At 47.2% G+C, this 19,101-nt stretch overlaps 1 protein-coding gene across 1 annotated transcript; it reads left to right on the top strand.

Moving 5' to 3' along the window:
* Nucleotides 1-417: 417 nt before the first annotated feature.
* LOC126529471 (uncharacterized) lies at nt 418-18,503 on the top strand. Its single transcript, XM_072284109.1, has 4 exons — nt 418-665; nt 5,791-6,111; nt 13,482-14,194; nt 17,811-18,503. The coding sequence occupies exons 1-4, from the start codon at nt 573-575 to the stop codon at nt 18,139-18,141; spliced, it is 1,458 nt and encodes a 485-aa protein (XP_072140210.1). The 5' UTR covers nt 418-572; the 3' UTR covers nt 18,142-18,503.
* Nucleotides 18,504-19,101: the final 598 nt, after the last annotated feature.

Genomic DNA, 19,101 nt, shown 5'->3' with positions numbered 1-19,101 from the left:
AGACATTGAGAGAAAAAAATGGCGCTGGGTAGGTCATGTAATGCGCAGATTAGATAACTGTTGGACCATTAGGGTGACAGAATGGATAACAAGAGAAGGGAAGCGCAGTAGAGGATGGCAGAAGACTAGGGGGTGCGATGAAATTAGGAAATATGCGGGTGCTAGTTGGAATCGGTATTGGAATTGAAGATCGCGGGGAGAGGACTTCGTCCTGCAGTGGACATAAAATAGGCTGCTGCTGCTGCTGATGATCATGATGGGCTTTGTACGCGGTCGAAAATTTCGTTCCGGTTGACGTTTAAGCTATTCAAACGTCATTTATCATTCATTTCTTCCTGACATTTTTACCAATTTTAGCAGTAACTGCGATTTCCTAATAACGTGCCCAAATCTTGGCCAGTCCCCCGCCGTGGATATGTGCCATCATAAAAGGAAAACCAAATCGAACCTCTGTCGTCACGAAGGATGACAAAAAAGAGGAAGAAGAACATGGCCGTTGGCCTCGTGACCAACAGCCGCGTTTTGAGGTACACAACAACAACGAACAGCTTCCAGCCGAACCAGGAGTAAACATGCGGGACCCGATGTACTTCGAGAACTACGTCAAGCCTCTGGACTTCGAGGCGACCAACAAAGGCCAGAAGGTGCTCGTGCCCAACTACCTGGTGAGAACGTCCAATTAATGCCACGGATCTATAGGATGAATCAGGAAATGGTCGACATTGTGCCACCTGGGCAATAACGAGCCGACATCTGCGTTTTGAGAAGTCTATTTTATTCTCTTGTTTTAAAAGAGCAAAGCTTGTTAATTGTAATTGGGGAACTTCGAACCAACGGAAATAAGAGTACAACGGAGGTGCATCGTCCCGGCTGGTATTGCTCAATATATCAATTCGACTGGTGACAGTATACGAACGCGCGTTAAAGAGACCGACGAGTGACCAAAAAAGTGCCGCGAGATTTTATGAAAAATGAAAAGAACGTGCTTTGTATAGGCATACTTGAACAAAGCGTTAAGTTTTCAATGAAACTGGTAGTGTTGAATCGACAATAAGGCAAGTCGCGAAAAGCTCACCCTGCGACACTCTAAGCTGGAACTTTGGTAGTACAGCGTTGGAGCCCCACCACATCAACACGTATCGATGTACTAAGTTATCTACTAGTAAGCGACGCGTCTTTCTTTTATTTAAAAATATGATTGTCAGATTTTATAAGTGTTCTTACGTTATTCAGCGCCTATTACGATGTGCAGAAATGTCACGTTGGCAAGTCGCGCTGCCTTCAGGCAAACGAGTGGTCGACGGAACAGTGGATTGTATGATTGAGCGCATGCTGCAAGTTTGAGAGTGAGTTCAACCGTGTTGTGCTGGCTCCGTGCGAGCTTCAATTCAATACTCGTTCTGTTGCAAAAGCAGTGCTGGCAACGCTACAAGTTAACTACTGTCGATTTCTACCACTTGTTACCGGTAGATGCCAACGCAGGCGTAAACGCGACGTTTTATTTATATAAAAAAAGCCGTTTGTCAGGACGGAACGAAAACAAAAACGAAAAACGAAAAAAAAGCACATTTTTGACCGGAACGAAAACGTAACCAAAACGTTACTTATGAGTTTGTTTCAGAGGGAAACCGAAATATCTTTGATCGGTTTTCGATTCAAGGGGAAAGTCGGCGATCCGAAACAACCGACATCAGGCAGCGTCAGAACTAGCGCGTATCTCAGCGGTTTGCGTAAGCGCGTGTCTCAGGCAGGGATAGTGCGAGCGATAGCCAGTCGAACGCTCCACTAATCTGAGTCTGGCGGTCAGTGCACTGGCAGATTGGCATCGTGCACTATTAGAAAAAAGTTGGCACCCTTTGGTGCTTATCTCGTCGCACAACAGACTCTTAAAGAATCACACCCTTTGGGGCTTTTCTTCTCCCACAACGATAATCGTCGTCTGTCTTGCCCGCGTTTCCTTTTTTTTTAACGCTGCGAGCCCGGTACTTTCCAGTCACGAACGGCTTGCGCCTTATCAGTGTGACAGAGCATTCTCGACAGGAAAGTAGCGAGCGCCGAGTTTTCAAGAGAGGAAACGCAAGCAAGGCAGACGACGATTGTTCAGTCTGTTAGAAAAGTTTACACCCTTTGAATCTTAGCTTGCGACACAACAGTAAACGTTATCTGTCTTGTCCGCATTTCCTTTAACGCTGCGAGCCCGGTACTTCCCAGTAACAAACGGCATGCACGTTATCAGCGTGACATAGCATTGCCACCCGCCGTGGTTGCTCAGTGGCTATGGTGTTGGGCGGCTGAGCACGAGGTCGCGGGATCGAATCCCGGCCACGGCGGCCGCATTTTGATGGGGGCGAAATGCGAAAACACCCGTGTACTTAGATTTAGGTGCAGGTTAAAGAACCCCAGGTGGTCGAAATTTCCGGAGTCCTCCACTACGGCGTGCCTCATAATTAGAAAGTGGTTTTGGCACGTAAAACCCCATAATTTAATTTAATAGCATTGCCGACAGGACAGTAGCGGGCGCGGCTTTTTCAAGGAAGGAAACGCAAGCAAGGCCGATGCCGATTATCGTTGTGTGGCAGATATACACCTCAAAGAGTGTAAAGTTTTTTTAGAGTGTTGTTGAGGGACAGATCTACACCCCAAAGGGTGCAACTGTTTAAGAGTGCAATCGTCTTCGATCTTGCCTGCATTTCCCTTCTTTAACGCTGCGAGCCTGGTACTGCCAGGTCACTATCGGCATGCACGTTGTCATCGTGACAAATCATTCTCGACAGGAACATAGCGAGCGCATAGTCTTCAAGAAAGGAAACGCATGAAGGGCAGACGACGATTATCGTTGCGGGACAAGACAAGCCCCAAAAGGTGCAAGCTTTTTAAAAGTGTAGCAAAACGCAGGACTTGTGCGCTGGAGAGCTTATCTTTTTGTTTTCTATGGGTGCAACGCTTTGATTGACGAATTTTTACCATTCGTTTATCTTCATTTCAGTTCGTTTTATCGGAGCATCGCTCTCTTTTATCGGCGAGTACACACGATGACGTGCTAGTTCTGAGATCATGCTGAGTGCCTTGAGTCAAGGCACCGCGAGCATGATCTCAGAATTCGTAATTGTTTATCGAAAAAAATAAATACTGTTTTTATCTTTACTTTGCTTCGAAAGCTTTCTTGCATGCGAACCAGAACCGTTATGAATCGTCACGGATCGTTATCTTTTTCATTCCGGAGCAATACCGGAACGGAACGTTTTTCAGTGGAACGAAACTAAAACCAGAACGAAAAAAAAAACATTTCGTTCCGACATCGTGCTAAAACAGTGATTTCACTTGTATATTTCCAGGTGAATTTAGACAAGAAATGGCAAAGGCACGCATATATTGTCATATAGAGGGGCTTTCACGGTTCGGGAAGCATAAAGGACGTGAAAATTGTCTTCTTAAACGAAAGAATAACTTCTCACGGCTGGTGCTACACTTGTCGCCTTCTCTATCATGCCGGTACACAATCGCTGGCCTGTACGCTTAACACTGTATTAATCACAGGGCTATAACGAAAGCGACTGTGCCTGCAGGCCGAAAAGTTATTAAAAAATTTTTCACGTTGCCCACCTTACCCCTTCGCACTTCAACACTCTGGACAACGAGCTTTCTTTTACCTTAAAAAAAAAAAAATAGGTGCCAGAGGAAATCGCTGCTGGTCGCTGTGCTACGTAGACGGAGCATCCGTATTACCCCGCCATGTATACTAGCTAATAAATGTGCTGGTATCGTCATCAAAGCTCGGCGAAAATGAGTACAAAATGCATTTCTTTTCGACGACTATGGTGGTGCTTTTCCTGTTGGTTGTTCCCAGCTTCGAGTTCCGTTCCAAATTCTTAAGCGAATCCTACTTTGTGGAGTCAGGCATGGTTTGATGCTGTAGCAGGGGTATGGACTGCGGGGAGAGAGAGCAAAGATAAAATGAATGCAGGGTATTACGATCAAAGGGACGCAACAGAGAAAGTTGAAGGTAAAATAATTTTTGTGTTTTATAAAAAAGAAAATGTATTGTCCCCTCAATCAATAAGCGGTCTCCAAATCCAAGATTCATATGGTGGCGCCCTCTGGAATAAAGATGTGGAAAGGGCCCCTCACCAGGCCCCATCAAAATTTGGTTATACGTTGGAAGTTGTTACGTGTTCTCTAGACAGTGTTCTGCCGCAAAATTTTTCAAATCGGCTCATTAATAGCTCTGATAGAAATATTTCAGTGCCACGAACCCATGATTTCAGCAGGCGAGCTCCACTGCCAAGCGAGAGACTCTCTCCACTCGCCTCGTCTATCCTCCGCAAGCGAAATTTCTTCCCTGCGTTCTCCTATACCGGACCTCGAGGATCGCGTGACGCATACGTCACGGGCCCCGCCTTCATTATTTTTTCCCCTCGCTTTTTCTTTTTCGGCGCTGCGCACTCCCTCTGACGGCGTTTCGCGCAGGCTGTTGTGATTGTCTCGTTTCGCGCAGCGCACGATTTTGCGCGCTGTGCACAAGGACACATGACTAGCGGTATAATTCAGTGCAACACGAATACTGAGGCAGAATGAACGGATCGCAGAGCATGATCATGCGCTGGAACACGGTAGAAAATGGCAAAGTTTCGGTACCTGCGCACGTGACCGCACGACCGTGGGAACAAGCAGACGAAGCGGAAGTACATCTCTCTTGCGTCGGTGCGAAGTAAAACAAAGAAAACGCAGATATTCCGTTTGTGTGTTTTATTATTTCTCTAAACTTCAATTCGTCAATTCAAGCAACAGATCATAGAATAATTCACGAAGTCACGTGCCACCACGAGCGACGTCACACTGAGGACACGAGTACGTAGGCGCAGGGAAACGTGTACGTCACCGTCCGGCTTGGAGCGCGGTCGCCGCGAGGGAAAGGAAAAACGGCGTTCGCATTGAAATTTCAGACCTTTCCGTGGCACGTAGCGATCTAATTATTTGCAAATGCGATCGTTGGCGCGCATTGTATGCGCTGCGCTTGTTAGCTCAAGATGGCCAGACCTGGTGAGGGGCCCTTTAAAGGCTACGTTTTGCTGGTTGAATGCGGCGGAAGCGATTTTGGGAGCAGGAAACACGTCACAGACGTCGGTTATGGGGCGCCACCTATGCGCAAATTTGACAAAAGCTAAATGATGGAATTCCAGAAGATGCGCACAAATAAATTTCGGTCCGAATCATAGACGCCGAATCGTGTTACGCCGCTACTACAGCGATGACATCAGGCTGTTCTAGCTTCGAATGGAGAATGACGATTTATTCGCGGCTGCAGCGTTTGGTGGGGTTCTCTACAACAGCAGGAGAAACTCGGTGGAGTGGCGGTGAAATTTACAGCGAGACAGCAATTTGACGTCAAAGTGGCTTCGCACGACGTTACACGTATGGATGGTTAGATGCTATGAGCGTCCGCTTTGGAACGGGGCTTGGGTTGCGCCACCAAGCTATTGTTATTACATTGCCGAATGTCACACCTATGGTAAACAAAGAAAAAAAAAGGAAAAAAAAAGCGACGTGCGACGTGCGTGTGTGGCGCCATGTGCCGGTGGTTGACACGGCGTGGTGTAAAAGCATGCGTGTAAACGGGAGCCCAGATGACGATTGTTTCTTTTTTTTCGTTGTTTTTGCGGAGATTCGTTTGCGACGACCGCGAATGAAAGGATGCACCATTCGATTCTATGCACATAAATTCTTCGTCTTAGCTGCAGTCGCAAACTTTCTCATCGCCGTTGCACGCTCTTCGCCTCTGGTCGTTCGCAGGTCAACTTGCTCAGCGGCATCGTAGTGGTGGCCACGTGCGCCATTGTCGCCAGCGTGGGTGTCGTCTCGTTGCGCGGCGCCAGGGGCCGTCACGCGGGGTCTTCCGAGGCGCCCACCGCCGCGCTGTTGCCGGACGCCGACGAGCCACTCGACCATTGGACGGCCGACGAGTGGCGAAGGCTCATTCCCAGCCCGAGGCCCATCCTGTGCTTTCTCAACCGCGAGGGATTCCTCAGGTACCACACTGCTGTTCGTCACAAATTGGCCACGTTCGCGGTGACAGACGTGTACGCATCGGAAAGAAACAAGATACTGCCCCAGGTATATGCCGATTCGAGCGACTAGGTCGCGCATCAAAGACACAGAGGGTGTATCAGGGAGTTCTCGCATGCCTTCCAATGTCGTACGGGCTTGTTTTGTCACGGCCTGAAATCTACCCAAGAAACTGCCGAAGCTTCGCGCCATCTTGCTATACCAGAGCCTTCTCGCATGTGTCGCTATATCAGTGCGTAATACTTTCGTATACACTCTGTTATAACTGTCACATGTTCCCGCATTCCGCGCCGGCTATTCTAAAGCAATTGCCTGGCTGAGTGTTCGGACGACCAAGTAGGGCTGCGTTGCTGGCGGTAATTAGTAATTGCTCCAACGAATGCGCGTTCCCACTGGGCTTCTTGGATTTGTTATCCCTCCCGACTGTCCAGGACTGCATGAAACGCTGCATACGCAACGGATGGATGGATGGATGTTATGAGCGTCCCCTTTGGAATGGGGGCGGTGGGTTGCGCCACCAAGCTCTTGCTATTATACTCTCTAATGTCCTACGTAGGTTAAACAATAAAAAACACTATGAACTCCCACAACCAAATTTTCTGATCCCCTATTGCGAACTGTGCTTTTGTGCGTCTCCGTTTTTTGTCGTTTCCCTACTTTTCTTCCACCAATTCTCCAATCGCCTCTTACTAATGCCTATTGCGGACATATTTACTTTACCACTGCTCCCGCTGAACCCAAAGGCTTCAAGGAGGCCAGTGGTGCCTAAATCAACCGCTGGGTAGACGTCGTCACATTCTAATAAAACATGCTCCATAGTTTCCCTAGCTCTACCGCAGCAAGCACATGCTTCTTCTTCCTTCTTATATCTCGCTTTGTAGGTGCGTGTTCTAAGGCATCCTGATCTCGCTTCTAAAAGCAGTGAGCTTCCTTTTGAGTTATCATAACTTGTTTCTTTCCTGATTTCGTTTTTACTCTTAAGTAGTTACTCATGGCAACTTTCTTTTCCATTGTCGCCACCCATGAGATTATTTCAGTTTCTCTGACTTTTCGCTTGACGTTCTTTGTTGCTGTGTTGCCCACCCTACAGACCGCATACTTGCTGGTAAGCTTCCTAGTTCTCTTCTTCCACTGTGAATCAATGTTTTTCCTGTACAGATTCCTCAACACTCTCCCAGCCCATTTACTTTCTTCCATATTCCTTAGTCATTCTTCATACTCAATTTTACTGCGAGCTTCCCTCACTTCAAAACTAGTCCAGCCCATATCACCCTGCACAGCTTCATTTGTAGTCTTCTCGTGAGTGCCCAATGCGAGGCGACCCACTGACATTTGGTTCCCATCGAGTCCTGATTGTACCCCTGATTTAACGCAAACAACTGCATTTCCAAAAGTAAGTACAGGAACCATTACATCTTTCCACATAACTCAGAACACCTCGTACTTATTGTATCCCCATAGCGCTCTGTGCTTCATTATGGATGCATTTCTCTTCCCCTTCACTGTTATTGTTTTTTTACTGTGTTTCCATATATCTATAGCCTTCGGTTATCCATATACCAAGGTGTTTATATTCTCTTACACGAGGTATTTCCTGGCCGTGTATCGCCACTGTCTGTTCACTGTTTTCATTGAATACCATAACACCTCATTTTCTAACACTAAATTTAAAGCCAAAATTGTTGCCTTCCTGTCCACAGATTGACGTTGCAAATCACTTTGCTTGTTAGCTAGCAACACAGGCCTAGTCCTAGTTCATTAATCAGCCTAGCGGCAACCTCGTCGAGCCCTGTGGCTGTGCGCTTAGTAATTTTCTCTTTGGCTTTGTTTCAGTTGAAAATTTTCAGCACCAGCTCCTTTTCCACTTGGGTCTCTTTCATGCTCTTTTTTTCTTCGATTACAGCCTCGTCATTGACCTGGAAAGATTCGGCTGTTATTTTTTGCTTGTCATTTATTGCCGCTTCTCCTTCCAGTCTGTTTTCATCTTCGTCTAGAATGTGTTGTGTTGTTGTTGACTTCCTGCCTAATAATTTTATGTGGTTCTAAAATATTCTAGGTGTGGCCTTCTTTTTGTCACGTATTTCTGACAACCAACGTTCACTTTCACCTTTCAGTTTTGCTTGCACCAGTATTTGAAGCACAGACTTTTTCTCCCGGTATATTTCCCATTTACTGGTTACTTCATCCTGCGGCAACTGCGCCTTCTTTGCCTGCCTGTGCTGTCGGGATGCTTTCTGTCGTTCGGCGATCGCTTCTCGTATTTGCCTGTTCCACCAGCTTTGCGGTTTCCACCAGCTTTACCAGCTTCCACCTTTACCAGATTCCACCAGCTTTACGAATATGTTGTTTCTCGTTCTGTATTTCTGTCGTTATTACACTTAGAAGCTCACTATATTCCCACTCCTTATTTCGCCATTTGCCAAGTTCTTCCCCTACTCTAGTTACTATATTTGTTATTTGTTCAGCGTTCAAATTTGTAGTGGCCATTTTGCACTCCTTGCTCTCTTTCCCAACTACATGTCCCATTTTCAAAATGATGCGTTTATGGCCACTCCCTATGCTGCTATACCCTTCCTCATCAATGACCAGTTCCCTCAACTTATGAATTTCTTCTGTCATCAGACAGTAATCAATGGTTGATTGCCGGTTTCCCATTTCCCACGTGATCTGCCCTTCACACTCAGGCCCTGTATTCACGATAACGAGGTTATGTTGCTCGCAAAGGTCTAGCATTGACTTCCCGTTGTTGTCCGTATCCTGTATGTGGGCATTTCTGTCACCTAATAGGATAGCTTCAGCACCATTCCCAAAACCCTTAATATCAGCGCTTCTGCATTCTACTAACTCTTTATTCTTCTCTGTGCAATTATTTCCGGTCCACAAATACGTAACACACCGCCAAGTGTTCTTCCCACTCATTGTCCCTGATAACCAAAGAAGCTCTTGACATTTTGAATTTACTCTTTTCTATTTGGCTTCCTGGTGGATGAGCATTCCGACTCCCTCTCCCTTTCTTTCCGACTTAGTTCTGTCGCACCCTTCCCAAACATAATTCTCAATCACTGGCGGCTCTTCCAAGTATCTAAGGTGCGTTTCTGTTACCGCATACACCCTTATTTGTTCTCTATTTAACTGCTCCTCAATCTCTGCCCCCTTTTCCTTTCTTCTGTCGCCCTGCATGTTTATGCAGCCCATTGCATGGTGAGCTCTCTTTCTCGCATTCCTCCTTTTTCTGTTATCGACGGCGATGCTCTTCTGAGGTTCCCCTAGGGAACCTTCTTCATTACTACCTACTCTGGCCTCCTGAGCGACCGTGGGCCACCTAAGAAAGCAACAGCATGACCACCAAGTCGCCAGCCCACTTCTCGTGCCAGCCTGTAATTGAAGTGGATCTAGTCTCGTTTACAACCACCACACCTTCTCACTTCCCTGTTTACTTCGACAACCTCGAAGCCTTTCTCTCGGCTCATTTTCCATATCGCCTCATTAGCAGCCACTACGGCTCTTTGTACATGACTGTCACGTACAGGCAACTCCCGCACCGTGCACACCACGATGTGCACCTGAGGGGATAGCTTGCGCAAGTCGTCCACCCCCTTTGCCAAGCGCTGGGCTAGTCCTGTCCCTTTCCTGTTTAGGACGTCATTTAGCCCACCTGTTACTATGACAAGGTTGCGCACGTGGACATTTTCCACGAACTTTTCTTTTGCTCGCTCCATGACAGAACTCAGTGCCCGCCCTGGAAATGTCCCTACCGCCACTCTTTTATTGTCTTGCATCCTCTCCACAATTGCTTCTGAGCACAGCCAGGTTTGAGTCGCCGGCGAGTATCACCCTTTCACTCTCTCCTACCTCTCCCTGCTTCCCTTTGTCCTTTTCCGCGTGACTGGACAATGGGCGTTGACCCCTGTGTTCCTGCTTTTTCCACGTGGTGGCCTCAAAGTAGGTGCCGCTCTTTCCAGCTAACTCTTCACTACGTTGCATGCATTCCACGTGTTTTGCTAGCACTCCCTCTCCTATCACGTTGGGAGACTGGGTTCCATTGTCACGCACATTCTTGTTCACAATGGCGACCCTGTTCAGCTTTTCCTCGGCTGCTTCAAGTCTTTCTTCAGCTACCTTCCATGCGCTCATTGGCTTTCAGCCAATCAACGCACGGAATTTACCGCAACGCTCATTGGATGAAAGCACCACCTCTAGCAGTCTGGGAGTGTCAGGGATGGATAAACGAAGAGGTCCGCTGATGCCCGGGTAGTAAAAGGCCACTTCGGAGCTCCGATGCTGGCTGCATCGCTGGATCTATTTCAGACGTTTTATATGTACAGTCAACCGCAAAAGTTTACGGGACGCAGTACTTGCCAAGAAGCTGAATTCTCGCGAAGCATGGTCACACAGCCCCGAATTAAATGTTCCAGCATGTAGTAGCCTTCGCCACCTACGCACTGACTCATTAAATACGAAGTGTCATGCCTTAACAGTGCAGCAATTCACATTTGAAGGGGAAACCGCATCCCGAAAGCTTTTGCTGTTGACTTTACATACCACGCTGCCAACCAACGAGAACTGTTGTAGAACTACCCCGGAGAGCATTGCTGTGAAAAGAAAAAGTACCCACAATGTTTTTATTGCGATATCAATCATATGAACACTCCAGGCGCATTTCTGCTGTCGGCATCGGCATCGCCGTGAGGTTGCCTGTAAGGTCCAAGGGCGACAAGATCATCGCCGCGCGCAGCGTGCTGCATGTGCGAGTAAAAGCGTGCGAGGGTAAGCCGGCGATCGCGGCTCAACCTCGCGCACGCGACGGAGGAAAGCGGGGAGGAAGCGCGCCGCCCTCCGTCGCGCGCAAGCTTCAGGGTAGGGTGGGCGGGGGGCGCGCCCATCTGGGCCGTTTTACCTTGGAAGCCATCTGCGACGGGTATAATGTCCGCGCTGCGCTGTGTTTTCGCGGATTAGTTCACTCTGATGGTAGCGGCAGCACGAAGGTCAACTCGCTCGCTGCTGCTGCCGTCTTTCCTCACTGCAGCGTTTTGACAGCGAGTTTCCGCGGTCGTCGAGTGACATGTGTTCATGTTTCCTTGCGCGCGCGCGTGACACGGTGCTTGTTATTTAAGTTAGTATGCCTTTGTTTACAAGTTTATAATTCCGATAAAACTATGCTATCCTTACTTCGTATAGCTGTCCATTAATTTGCTACCGTAATCGATGCTTTGCCTTTCGGGCGAAACTGCGACTTCTGGTTTCATCTGGGCATCGCACTTTGCGTGTATCCTCGATAGTAGGGCTCGGATTGAGATCGATCAGATTTCAATGACAGGGTGAGGTTGCGCTAATGTGATCGCTGGGGACAGATACAAAACTAGCAGCAGAGCTCAGCGATTTCTCTTGCTTTCAAATCGCCTGCTGAGACAGCAGTTATTTTTCCGACTGCCCCCAAGCGCAACAACTTCGCACTACGCCTTTGTCGTTCACTAATGTACTGCTTGCCGTGGCCTCCGAGCCACGCGCACAGGCGTCACCGATCCCAGGGTCAACATGGTGCACAAAACTCCGCATAAACTCCAAAGCGGGAAGTATGCGCAAGTGCGCAGTGGTTACCGCATGCGTCTCGGAACTGCGCACTCCGTGAATTCAGTCCCCGTGGCTATTGCAGGAAAGTTGGGCACCGTCTATTGTGCTGTTGAAAATATATATATATATATATATATATATATATATATATATATATATATATATATATATATCAGAGGTTAAGTGCAGATGCATGTATGCATGCAGACAGAGGGTATTTCATTTTCCTGCACTGTTGCTGCTTTCGTTGCGTGCTGACTGGTATATAACGGGAGAATATTTTTTAAGGAATAAGTTCTGACCTATGTCAAGATGTTTTATTCCTTGCAGAGTTTTTGAGGTCTCGGCGGGCGCTATGCGGGCAAGTAGTCGACGCTGTTCGTTTACTAAGTAACAAAATTGGTAAATGGCTTTCGATTTAGCCATGTGAAAAGGAAGCTGTAAGTCTGGATCAACTTCGTCTTGCGTATTCAAATATATATAAAAAATGTTTTGATGAGACAACCGCTATACCGCTGCGATTGAAATTTGTTGTACTGGAATACGAGAGTTAAATTCCAGCAAATCTAGGAAGCAGATGTTTAACACCTCGACTTCTTGACGAGAATTCAGAAAATTGGTACGTGTACAATTATTAAATAAATGCAAGGAACTTACAAATTGAAACTCTGCAGCTCTCTAATTAAAATGTAGGAGTGGTCTATGTGTTAATGTGAACATAATGAGGCTGGTATTGGCGGCAATTGCTGCAGTAGGTTCCACCTAGCTCTGTGGCACCTACAGTAGCTGCCACAGAGGTTTCAAAAGCAACTTCACTGTTATTTGTCTGGAATAATGCAGCCAATATACTTGACCAAACAAAATATGTTTTTATGGATGAAAAGTGCTATGGCATGCACACAGTCGTCGTGTATAGCAACACGTGCAAAACCTTTTCGCAGAATCATTTGCAATTCCGTGCGACACCATATATACATAGCCAACAGTTATCAGACAACATTGCCCCACATCATCATTTAGAAAGCATTCGACTTACTAATTTTGCTGCCCGTCGGGCACTCAGAGGTTGTGTTACGTAGAGTGAACGAAGATAGCGCGAAGTTTCTTGGGGAGCGTTCCGCATTTACCGTCACGACGAGACACAGCGCGTCGGACGCCGCAGCGTGAACTTGCACGATAACAAAAAGCCCTGGACTCGCAGCTTTCGCCAATGAATGCCGTGCCCTAGGTCAGGCAAAATTTGAAGTGAAGCGCGCGCCACACTTTACACAAACACGGAAACAAATAATATAAAAAAATTCGGACGATACCACCGCTTTCATGTGAGCAACGCCATGCCACACGAAATAATAGCTCGTTTGCAGCCTTGCTATATACTTCTTGTTCACTGTAGCCTTGCCAAGTGTTGCGCCAGAAGCACTGGTTGGTAGGGGTCACCACGCACGGACTAATAAATTGTGAAATAGAAAAAAAAATATCATTTGCTATTTTAGTACACCAAACATATTTGAAACGGAATATTTACTCGGAAGACAGTATTCTGGTTAACAATTGTGAAAATATTTTTTTCACATAGGTTTCCTAATTTTAATGCCCCCCCCCCCCCCCCCCCCCACTCTCCCTCACCTAGTCACGCTTCAATCGTGCACCACTAACTGATATCTCTGGCGATAGGCTTTGGCACGCTTTCGTTCCAAGCTTCGCAACTTATTTAGGTGAACTTTGGATCAAGTTTCATAACACTGATGATGACACCGGGCTGAGTGGAGATGAGCAAGTGGCACAATGCTTGCGCATACTTAGCCAACTCCCAGAGGAGTTTCTGCGTGACTTTGTTTTTTCCTTAGCCCACCCATCTGTCCACCTTACCGCCTGCATTCTTTCTCTCACTGCAAAGACCGCCTCCAGACACGCTGACCCTGCGCCACTTCCCGGGCCTATATTGCAACGAGATCGTGTACAACGGCCTGGCCTTCGAAAACGGCACCTTGCACCTGCTGGCCGACGCCACGGACGAAGCCATTCTTCGTCAGCTCGTCCGCGTCCGCGACGCCCTCTACCCTCATTGGAAGGTCGTCGCGAACGTGCTCGTTGAAGGCTACACGGCGAAGAAAATGCCGCGCGAGAGCAGCGAGTTGCTCGACTCGCTCTTCACTTGGCTCGAGCACCGGCGCATCGACGGCCTCAACTTCGAGTTTGACGACGACGCCTTCCTGGGAGACCTCGACGCCGCCGGCGAAGTCGTGTCCTTCTTCGCCTGGGCAAAGGCCGACCGCCGATGGGGCAACCTCACTCTGTCCGCCATGATGCCGTACGGAGTGACGGTGCTCTTGCACGAAGAGCTGTCCCTCATCCTGGACCGGATCCTTTTGAAGACCCACGGCCTGTTGGACGAGTCCTCGGGCACGACGCAGCTGGCCGCGCCGCTGGACTACGCCGGCTTGACGCACCGTCGCTCCAACCACCGCACGGTCATGGGTGTCCTGGAAGAACTGGAGGACAACCTCGGGAAGAAGACGTGCTTCACCATCTCCCTCTCGGGAACGGCCTTCACGCTAAGGTATGTCAAATGCATCCGTGACTGACGCGGGGTCTGTCTACGCTTCATCTACACGTGGACGAGAATTTGAGAGAGGCATGGATGCGTAGGACAAACAGGATGGCCACTAACATGACGTATTAACATACGTTCACGTTCAAGTTCACGTTCAATGTAGAAAAGCATGCCAGCGCCACCTGGCGTCACGCCACTCAAGCTCGTGCGACGTCAGTCCCGACGCAGAGCGCGTGTGCATTCCTACATACTTCGTCGTTCGCACATGCGTACAATGCCGGAATTGACGTCACACGAGCTTGAGCGGCGTGGCGCCAGATGGCGCTGGCATGCTTTTTCTGCACGCATTCGCAGGGGTCCGTTACTCTTGCTCGTGACCGTAGATACGTGGCTTGCCATGTCGAACGGCTGGCCACGGCATCCTGCTTACTGTCGCACACTTAGTTACCGAACGCGAGTAAATTTCTGTCATCCTTCCATAGGAAAGTATCCATTCTAGAGTGTCAGAAAGAAGAGGGGGGGGCTTTCTGAGCACCCGACATAGCTAAATTGCAGAAACATGTGCTGCACCTCACCCTCAGCTTGTCGCATAAACAACTCCTGCAAGTAGTTGGCGAAGCTCGCCATCTTAGCCATTAGTTGTACTCAAATCCGTGAGTGGAGCTAACAATTAAGCCGAACGTCAACATGGTGTCTCAACTTTTCAAAGTGACGGCTCCTAGTCGCCTTTTGTCTATAAATTTGGGGCAAAAATTTCGTTAATACGTCTACTGCCTGATGAAACTAGCTTTTGACGACGTACCTTCATAAAAGAATCTATATAGACTGCGTTTAACAACAAAAAAACACATATATATAGGAGGGCGAAGAATTCGATGCGGAGTTAGGTAGGCGTTTCAATTTCATTCCCTGAACGTCTGCGCACGCATTTGCGCACGCTTTCGAGGAAAATCGCGCACGCATTTCCTGGAATGATTACAAATTTTCCTCATTTTCCTCCATTACTACCTCGCGACCGAAAGATGTCTCTCGACCAGCAAATTGTTTCTATGGCGTACACGTGCGTTGTCAGTGCGGGCTTCTTCGAAAAATGTGCGCCATAAGTTAGGGAAATTGCTGTGTCTGCAGCGTGGAAGATGTGTTTCGCGACATAGCTGCGAATTTAATGACGAGCGCTTTCGGCATGCTTTGGGGCGTGTAGATTTAGGCTGAGAAACCACGTAGAAAGGTCCGAAAAGAGCACGTGAAAAAGTGAACTTTCTTTTTTTTTTACTCAAGTTCGGTTATGTATATTTTACGTACAGTGCGCTCACAGGCGAGACGCAAGAGGAACACCAGCAAACAGCGCTGACTCGCAAATGAAAATGCTCATTAGAGCTGCACGTCTTACATTGTACCCGAACAGATCAATATATGCGATAAAATAAACGAAGATCACAAGGAGAAATGACGTACAGCAAAGCAACCTATCTTTCATATCGGATCGGTCAACGGCGAACGTGCTAAACAAGCCAAGTGAAAGCCACTGAAAAAAAAAAAAAACAGAAATTCTGGAATTTCAAGTGCCACGTTTCAAGTGAAGAAAAATATCGTTAAGCAGGCACCACGTGAGCTACGAAGAAATACAATAGTTTAGTCCACATTAAGTAGAAATTATGGCTTACAGAAATTAACATCACTAATACCACAACTCCTGAACGAATACCCCAACATATTGAACTTCTTGCAGAAGAGATGCAATTTAAGAAGCAAGTTAGGGCAATATTGCTTTCGGAGGGCTAGTATTGTGCTGTGCGTTGTGTTATTACTTTCACTTTGGGGTATGATGTGTGTCTACTATAAAAAATATGATACATGTGTGAAAACAAGCGTTTGCTCGTTCTCCTTTTATTCTTTGTAATTGGATTGACCTATGCACCTCATTGTGATTGTATGATGTGTAGCAATCTGAAAAGAATCGCACTGCTGCGGGTGTTGTATGGGTGACGTAGCCTAATGAGGCACTCTCCGTGGGCCTTTTGCTATGCCTCCCGTCATAAGTTGTCCTGAATAAATAATGAAACCAACAACGACAACAACAACAATCCGATTATGAGGCACGCCGAAGAGGAAGACACAGTAATTGATCACATGCAGTTCTTTAACGCTCACCAAAAGCATGGCACACGAGCTTGATCGCATTTCGGGGCCATTGAAATGCAGCCGCCGCAGACGGGATCGAACCCGTGCATCGTCTTCAGCAGGGCCACGCCATTGCAACTAAGCTTACCACGTCGGGTAAAAAGAAAGTAAGATTGAACCAGGCCTGCAAGGAAGCCCGCACTCTTCAAGTGTACTTGCAAACAGCGGACGTAATTCAAAGAAGCAGTATACGAAATCACGACAAAGCTCAACATATAATTTCTGCTACACTGAGTTTGTCCCCTCCGAATACTGATTGAAGCGCGAGAAACCTGACGCTAGCGTTTTCGCTGTGCTTGTGATAAGCATCAGCCAAATAGAAGCAAATACCGAGTCATTCGTTATACTAATAACGTTTTACCGCAAATTACATTTGTTTTTCGGCGCGATTTACTCTCCGTAGCCAGGGGGACAATAAAACATGTCGTGGGAATAGTTCACGTTGCTCGCCAAAATAATGTCGCAGGACTAGGAACACAGGCGATGAAATCTACATGAACAAACGCACTTCCAATTGATTCAAAACATGAACTGATATAAAATTAGACAAATCGCAGAAATCCAGTGCCTAGTTGGACAAATGCCAAAAAGAAGGAGCCTCCACCAAATTGTAACCGAGATATCTGTCATGAAGGTGAATTCATTACCCGTAAGCAAGATAGATGGCCCTCTTACACATCAGTCACCTTTTTCGTTCTTGATAAAGTTAAACGCTAGTTACACGCAACTTCATCATAACGTCGTTCGAAAACTCGAATCGCTGATATCCCCGGTTCAAACGTGCTAGATTTACTATGATACACATGCACCTGTCCATGTCCTGTGATCTTGGTTCTTGTTGTTGCTAAAAGGCGAACAAGTTGTTCAAACTTTCCTTAACGTAGAACAGTGTTTAGAATTTGTGGAAGTGACATGTGTAAAACGTACTCGAGAAATATCGGGGATTGTTTAAACGTGAAAGGCGCGAATGGAGTTTAAAACTAGAACAACTTGCTCGCTCGTTATGTCTGGGCATAAAGAGTAAAGTTGCAAAAAGAAAGAGAAAACAGTGAAAAAGTCTTCTGCGTCGAAACAATCGGGTTATCAATAATCGATTAGTAACTGCTTTGCTGAGCTCTCCACAACTGGAAGCTGACTCCATCCCCAGTGTATCTGAAACGCTTTTATGGGCTACACACGTACGTTAGGTTTCCTGCGCTAAAGAAACAACAACAACAACAACAACAACAACAACAACAACAACAACAACAACAACAACAACAACAACAACAACAACAACAACAACAACAACAACAACAACAACAACAACAACAACAACAACAACAGAATTTGTCGGTATCAAACTCACAGCGACATGTGCGACATCTTGGGGACTTTTCAAAGATCGATGTTTTGACAACTAAGCATTGGTAGTCGGTAACCCTCTCTCTACGGCCCACAGGTCTCCGTCGAAGCGTGACGTAGGCGACCCCGTGATTCCAGGACGGCCAAGGAAGGCCTCGTTCTCCGACGTGTGTGCCGACGCACCCGGTCGCGTCAAGCGGGTCGAAGACGACTCCGCGTACACGGCCGAGAACTACTCGTGGGTGGCGCACGAGGACGAGTTCACCGTCTTCGAGAAGACGGCCAAGGTGCTCAGGCACTGGCGGCTGCTCTGCGTAGCGGCGGTCGACGTCGACCTCGACGACGTCCGGGGTCAGTGTGGACGCGCGTACCCACTGCTCAGGCGCATCTACGAGACCTCGTACATGCTCAGTTATACGCCAGAGTAGCGGTGCCCGGCTGCCTTCCCTGTGGAAGCTTCTTCTTCTTTTTTTTTTGCACTGTTCCGAAAGTTAATTTTCTTTACGTAGCAAAGAAATAAAACGAATTCGTTTTTCGTGGCTACGTACAACAACAATCCGTATTTGAATGTCTTACTCCAAATAACGTCTCTGCGGTACAATGAATAACCATATATACATGGCTTAATGTATCCCGTCACGTTGGCTTAGACTGAAATATCGTGAACTGGCATCTCGTTGTTCAACTGGGTACGGTTCAAAGTATGACGTAAGATAACGCATCAAAGTGTGCTGGAAAAGAAATTATGCTGATTCCACCCACTGTGGGAATCGATGTAAGCGAAGCTTTCTGTTTTGTTCGCTTTGACTGACGATAATCGGTGGTGACGTTGACGGGGAATGTTTAATTTCTTCAACGTTTAGTCTAACACGAGGGTGGTGAGTTGATGTTAAACGTTGCACTGGGTGAACCACTGCTCTTTGTCTACGTAGCGCACAGAACACACACGGGGACTTGTTTTCGTGAGGCGTTGTTTAGAGTCGTACTTCATAACCCCTGGGAGGGTTGAGCACATTCATTGCCTCACATGGCACATCGCATCGTGGCAGAAGTACTAAACGTTAATTTAATTATGGTGCTGTACGTGACAAAACAATAATCGTGCTATGAGGCACGGCGTAGTAGTGGACTCCGTAATAATTCTGACACTGTGGGGTTCTTAACGGGTCCATAAATGTAAGTGAACGAGCGTTTTACAGCGAAACTGTTTACGACTAGGGTTCCTTGGGTTTTTCGTGCCGGTGAACAAATGTGCGTGTGCAAAAACTTAGCTGATTGATGCAAAATCGCTTCATTCTATGCAAAACCTTATACGTCTCATCACTTGAATATGCATTTTCAGTCGATTATCAATAAGCACCTCTTTCAAGATGAGTTGACTCTCAAGT

This window comes from Dermacentor andersoni, chromosome 8 (assembly GCF_023375885.2).
Source record: "Dermacentor andersoni chromosome 8, qqDerAnde1_hic_scaffold, whole genome shotgun sequence".
Lineage (NCBI taxonomy): Eukaryota > Metazoa > Arthropoda > Arachnida > Ixodida > Ixodidae > Dermacentor > Dermacentor andersoni.
Note: the sequence above shows the minus strand (reverse complement) of the source record. Positions and strands in the feature narration are given on the sequence as shown.

Excerpts from the sequence above, each read along its gene's own strand:
- LOC126529471 (XM_072284109.1), top strand. The coding sequence starts at position 573 with ATGCGGGACCCGATGTACTTCGAGAACTACGTCAAGCCTCTGGACTTC. Across the intron at positions 666-5,790 it reads TGCTCGTGCCCAACTACCTG|GTCAACTTGCTCAGCGGCAT; the intron begins GTGAGAACGTCC and ends GGTCGTTCGCAG. Across the intron at positions 14,195-17,810 it reads GGAACGGCCTTCACGCTAAG|GTCTCCGTCGAAGCGTGACG; the intron begins GTATGTCAAATG and ends TACGGCCCACAG.